At 36.1% G+C, this 6,277-nt stretch overlaps 1 protein-coding gene across 6 annotated transcripts in view; it reads right to left on the bottom strand.

Moving 5' to 3' along the window:
* MYO9A (myosin IXA) overlaps nt 1-6,277 on the bottom strand; it is a 256,379-nt gene that overhangs the window by 136,583 nt on the left and 113,519 nt on the right. For 5 of the 6 annotated variants that reach the window (XM_077746199.1, XM_077746209.1, XM_077746208.1 and 2 more), the window contains one exon: nt 5,331-5,450. The exons of the other annotated variant lie outside the window; for it this stretch is intronic. In XM_077746199.1, coding sequence (XP_077602325.1) covers nt 5,331-5,450 — 120 coding nt within the window. The remainder of the gene's footprint in view (nt 1-5,330; nt 5,451-6,277) is intronic. 6 annotated transcript variants of the gene reach the window in all.

Raw genomic sequence — 6,277 nt, 5'->3', positions numbered from 1 at the left:
TCAAGTTCCTCCTAATCCTCCTATACGTGCAAACATATGATATTTGTCCTTCTCTGCCTGACTTATTTCGCTCAGCATAACACCCTCGAGGTCCATCCATGTTGCTACACATGGCCAGATTTCATTGTTTCTCATTGCCATGTAGTATTCCATGGTATAGATAAACCACATCTTCTTGATCCATTCATCTGTTGATGGACACTTAGGCTCTTTCCATGTTTTAGCTATTGTGGAGAGTGCTGCTATGAACATTGGAGTACATGTGCTCCTATGCCTCAGCATTTCTGTATCCCTTGGGTAAATTCCTAGCAGTGCTATTGCTGGGTCCTAGGGGAGTTCTATTGTTAGTTTCCTGAGGAACCTCCACACTGTTTTCCAGAGGGGCTGTACCAGTTTACATTCCCACCAACAGTGTAGGAGGGTGCCCGTTTCTCCACATCCTCGCCAGCATCTAGAGTTCTCTGATTTGCTCATTTTAGCCATTGAGTGTCCATTTCTTGATTCCACTCAGGTCATGATCCTAGGATCATGGGATGGAGCCCCACATCAGGCTCTGCACTGCGTATGGAGCTTGTTTAAGATTCTCTCTCTCGCTCTGCATGTCTCCCCAACTCATGCACATGTTTGGTCTCTCTCTCCCTCTAAAAAGAGAAAAGAAACACCAGCTTTTGGTTTCTACTGATATTCTCTACTGTTGGTCTACTTTATATTCATGGATTGTAGCTCTTCACTTCTCTCTACTTATTTCGGGTCTAATGTGCTCTTCTTGTTGTAGCTTCATAAGGTAAAAGCTTAAATCCTTGACTTTTCTAATATAGGACTTAAAGCTATCAATTTTCTTCTAGGTACTTCTTTAGTTGCATTATACAAGTTATGTTATCTCTATTCATAATCAAAATAGCCTCAAGATGCCCTTATAAATTTTTCTTTAACTCATTAGTTACTTATACATGTTGCTTATACTCAAAACATGTGAGGATTTCTTGAGAGGTGCCTGGCTAGCTGAGTCAGAAGAGCATGTGACTTTTGATCTCAAGGTTATGAGTTCAAGCTCCACACTGGGTGTAGAGATTAGTTAAAAAATATATATATGTATTACTCAGATATCTATTGCTGATTTCTATTTTAATTCCATTTTATTTTTTTCTTAAATAGTTTATTGTCAAGTTGGTTTCCATACAACACCCAGTGCTCATCCCAACAAGTGCCCTATTTTCATTCCATTTAAATCAGACTTAAATTTCATTTGGAATTCCACAATGGAACTCCATTAATTGTATTTGGTCAGATTAAATTTTCAATCATTTGTGAGACCACACACATTTGTGGACCTAAGGTCAGGGACATTAAGGTAGGCACTGTCAGCAAGGTGAGAGTAGTAAGGCATATGAAGCCTACAGTGCTTCTCTGACAACTGCTGACCCTGTTTTTTTTTTNAAATGCTGTCCCTTTTTTTTTTTTTTTTTTTTTAATGTTTGTTTATTTACTATGTGAAAGTGAGAGAGAGAGAGAGAGAGAGAGAGAGGAAATCCAAGCAGGCTCCAGGCTCCAAGCTGTCAGCACAGAGCCCAATGCGGGGCCCAAACCCATGAACCATGAGATCACGATCTGAGCCAAAGTTGGATGCTTAACCAACAGAGGTAGCCAGGTGCCCCCTACATTTTTAAATGGTTTGAGGAAAAATACCAATGGAAAAACAATTTTGTGACATGTGAAAATTATATGAAATTTAAATTTCAGTGTCCATAGTAAAGTTTTATTGGAACATAGCCATGTTTGTTTATTTATTTATGTATCATCTATGGCTCCTTTCACAGTAGAACTGAAGTGTTTCAACAGAGAGATCATAAGACCCATAGAGCTTAAAACACTTACTTTCTGGCCCTTTGCAGAAAAGTTTACCAACACTTAGTATACATCCAAGTTACCATCTGGTGCCATTTCCTTTTATTTTATTTTTTAAAGTTCATTTATTTATTTTTGAGAGGGAGAGAAAGAGAAAGAGAAAGAGAAAGAGAGAGAGAGAATCCCAAGCAGGCTCTGCACTCTCAATGCATAGCCCAATGCAGGTCTCAAACTCATGAACTGTGAGATCATGACCTGAGTGGAAATCAAGAGTAAGACACTTAACCAACTGAGCCACCCAAGCACCCAAGCTGGTGCCATTTCCCTTTAGCTTATAGGACTTCCACTATTATTTCTCATAGAATACGTATTATAGTGGCAAATTCTCTCAGATTCTTTTTATCTGAAAACATCTTTATTTAAGGTTCATTTATTAAGAATATTTTTGCTGATAGTTTAACATTGTGGATAATACAGTGTAGTAACACTAAATTCTGTTATGTTCATCTGAAGACTGTTGATTTTTTTTCTAACACATAGTTAACATGTCTGGATCTCAAACTAAAAATATAGAAATTTTGCCTAAAAGTTGGGTTTTGTTTGGGAGGGGTGGAGGACAGCTGTGGTTTGGTTTATTTGGGGCCAGGGTGGTATTTTAATTATGATTTTTCAACATCTTTCCATCTCCACTGCTTTAATAAGTCAGGTGTTAATAATATCATTATTCCCCTGTATTTGATATGTCATATTTTCACTACTTTCAAGATTTTCTCTTTGTCTTTGACATTTAGCAATTTGCCTACAACGTGCCTAACTATGGTTTTCTTTTATATTTATTTTACTTGGAGGTCATTAATTTTCCTGGATCTCTAAGCCAGGTTTCTAACAAATATGAAGTTTTCGGCCATTATTTCTTCAAATATTCCTCTGCTTCTTTCTCTCTTTCCTCTATTTACAGGATTCCAACTAAGGCAGGAAGAATTCCGCTTTTCTCCCACAGGAGCTCCGCACAGATATAAAAAGTCTGTCAAAAAAGCAGCAAACTTGCATATCTCACCTATTGCAGTTGTGTCTTTCAAAGGTTGTCTCCTATTTGGTTTGCACTGCTTTGTTGACAGGCTTCCCTGTGTCCTCAGAGTGGCCAGCCCGGGACGGCTGGCAGAATTCATACTCTAACTTTGGGTTTTAGTCCTCTGGCAGCTTTCTCAGTTTCAGGATTTTCCTCCTAAATTCCAAGTTGTTTTCCAATCCTCAACTTTGTTCTCTGATACCTCAAGTCAGTATGGTTGTGGTTTTATGTCTCTGGGGCTATGGGAGTGGGGGAGCACCTTGTACAAAACCCCACAGATTCACAATTCTTATCCACTACTTTACTTACTTCAAAGAATACACTCTTCTCTGGTTTCTGCATCTTTTTGGTAGTTTAGTGGAGTTTTTTGGTCTTTTTCCAATGCTTTGAAATAATTGTGTTATTTTAAAATTTTCGCTAAGCTTTATCATTGTTAACTGTGGAAGGGTTCACTCACCTTGCCAATTATCCATTACCTAAAGCTGGTAGTCCCCTGTTTTTTTAAAAACAATCTCCCAAAACTGAATTTGTAATTTTGTGGAGTATAAAATTCTAATTATTGACAGAAAAAGGAACATAATAGAAAAAGGAATATAATAGAAAAAGGAATAAATTACTTAAAGTAATGGAAAAGCACCAACTTCCATAAATGTAAAAATAAATTTGCATGTAAACACAGACAAATGTACAATTTCCTCAGGGCGCCTGGGTGGCTTAGTCGGTTAAGCGTCCGACTTTCGCTTAGGTCATGATCTCGCGGTTCGTGGGTTCGGGCCCCGCGTCGGGCTCTGTGCTGACTGCCAGCTCAGAGCCTGGAGCCTGTTTCAGTCTGTGACTCCCTCTCTCTCTGACCCTCCCCTGCTCACGCTGTCTCTCTCTCTCTCTCCTAGAAATAAATAAAAATTAAAAAAAAAAAATGTACAATTTCCTCATGCAGCCTATGCTGTATGTGGTGCCTCACTATTCTGAACCCATATATACTAATCTGGAATACAATCAAGCCTGGAGTTGTTAGAAAGTCATGAAAATCAACAAAGCAAACAAACCGCTTGCAACTATTTGAAAGTTAAAAAGAATTTAATTTAAACTCCCAAAAAGATTTGTAGGCTGGTTTAAATAATGCCCCATGGATTAAAAGATTTACAAAGGAAGATGGGTAACTGAAATAAGACTTAATGTATACCTTTTAGAAACAACAGCAGTAATTTATAGTTACACTTAAATGGTCTTTTTAAAATGAAATACTTACCTTTGTTCTTTCTAAAATAAGAAAACATTTTTAATAGTATTTTTCAAAATGCATTACACATTTCTTATACTGAGACAGCCAAAGTAAGAAGAAATGAAAAAAGAATCCACAACATTTGCTTTTAGAAATTCTACTTACATTCTCCTTTCACTGATAAATAGATACTAAAATTTCATGGAATTTCAATCACAGAACTGTAAAATCAACAAAGTAAATCTATGGTAATTTGTAAAAAGCTCAAGATGTTTAAGCAATTGAGGTCCATTGTATAGAAATTGTTGAAGTAGGGTTTGAGTATTCTGAAGGATCTCTTTATTCTCACTATAACAGTAGCAAAATAACTATAATCCCACAATAGGCAAAACAACTTATTTTCATTCAGAATGAGTATAACAAACAGAAAGGAGGAAATGGAGACCAAGGGCATCTTTTCACACCAATTTTATTAAAAAAAAAAAAAAGAAAGAAAAAGAAAAACGAAAGAAAATTAAAAAAAAAAAAAAGAATATCTACCATGATTCTATCATTCTTCCTTAAGCCAAAACATTAATATGGTGGCTTTGCTCTAAACCAGACACAGAAAAGTCTGATCGGGAACTGCAAATTAAACTAAGTGAATTAAAACAATGATATACAAAAGCAACGCTGCTGATGTTGAAAGTCAAGCATTGGCAAGTATAACAACCAGCCAAAAATTAGAAAGGGGCAGAGGAAACTTTTGGTAGTGTTGGATATAGTAATTATCTAGATCATGCTAATGATTTCACAAGTACATAATATGTCAAAACTTACCAAACTCTAAGCTTTTGCATGCAAGTTTACCTCAATTAGATTTCAATAAAGCATTTTTAAAAAATCAGCAGGAAAAAAATCATTCATTTTTACCCATCACTCAGCTACTTTAAAGACAAAAGTGTGAACAAATTCAGAGTCTATAACCAAGTATAATTAACAACTCAAGGATCACAGGCAAAGAGACATCCAAGTTCAACTCTTTCAAAAGAAAAGAACTTAAGTCTCAATGGAAGTATCCTGAGACTGGTCAAGGGATTACAGAAGTCACATTGCCTATGCAATTTATGTCCCACCCTGGTGCAAAATGCTCCTGGTTTCCATTTCCAAACAGAAATGTGACGACACAGAGTTTATCAGGATTTGCAGCCTTACTGTACTTCTCTTCCTTGCACCTCTGCAGAATCTCTAAGCTCCTCTGGTGGACTGGGTGTTGGAGAAAGCTAAAACTATCCATACTTTTCAAAATTGCACATGGCGCTGTATCATCATGTCCTTAGGAAGCAAAAGAAAAACAAAAAAATGGAGAAAAGAAAAAGATATTACGTAAGCCCAAACCAATAGAGAATCAAGGACAATGCTGCCAACTATCTTAAGAATATATATAAATGTATCAAGTAATATGAGTTAAATGAATAATTTTTCTAAATTGATTTGAAGAAATTACACAAAAATAAAAGGAAAACATAAGGTATTTTTTAGATATTCCAAGTATCTTTGTCAGTATTCAAAGTGTTTTGAGATAACATCATACTGAAAATTTCTAATTTAAAATATTAGGGAAATTTCAAAGCAATTTGTATGATTTAACTATTTTTTTAACAGACCCATTTCTATCAGGTCTGAAATATAATTAACATATAGTTGGCAACAATGCAAGGAACAATGATGGAACACCAAAGAGAAATATACCCAAAACAATTTACCAAAAGTTAAACAATTCTTTCACAAATCTTGCAATTAACCACGCTTGTAGGAATTCCAACAAGTGTGTCAATATTTAAAGAGCAGGAAGAAAAGCAAAATAGAGGAGAAAAACCAAGCAGCACTTAGGTATTTATAAACCTGAAAAGAAAGTTGGAAAATGTACCGCACCACCACTTCTTTAGTCAAGTGAGACAGTATACTACTGTTGGGAAACAGAAGAGAGCATGTTCATATAAGGACCAAAGCCCCAGATTAGTGCTACTGAAACCATGAGTCAATCAAGCAGTGATGGAGGTTTGGGGGATGTTAGTACCATTAATATTAGCAACAATGAATTTAAAAGAGAATAGGCATTGTCAGGTTTGGGGGGTGGTGTTGAGTATCATTTACTCAAA

This window comes from Crocuta crocuta, unplaced genomic scaffold, assembly GCF_008692635.1.
Source record: "Crocuta crocuta isolate KB4526 unplaced genomic scaffold, BGI_CrCroc_1.0 scaffold130, whole genome shotgun sequence".
NCBI classification, from domain to species: domain Eukaryota; kingdom Metazoa; phylum Chordata; class Mammalia; order Carnivora; family Hyaenidae; genus Crocuta; species Crocuta crocuta.
Note: the sequence above shows the minus strand (reverse complement) of the source record. Positions and strands in the feature narration are given on the sequence as shown.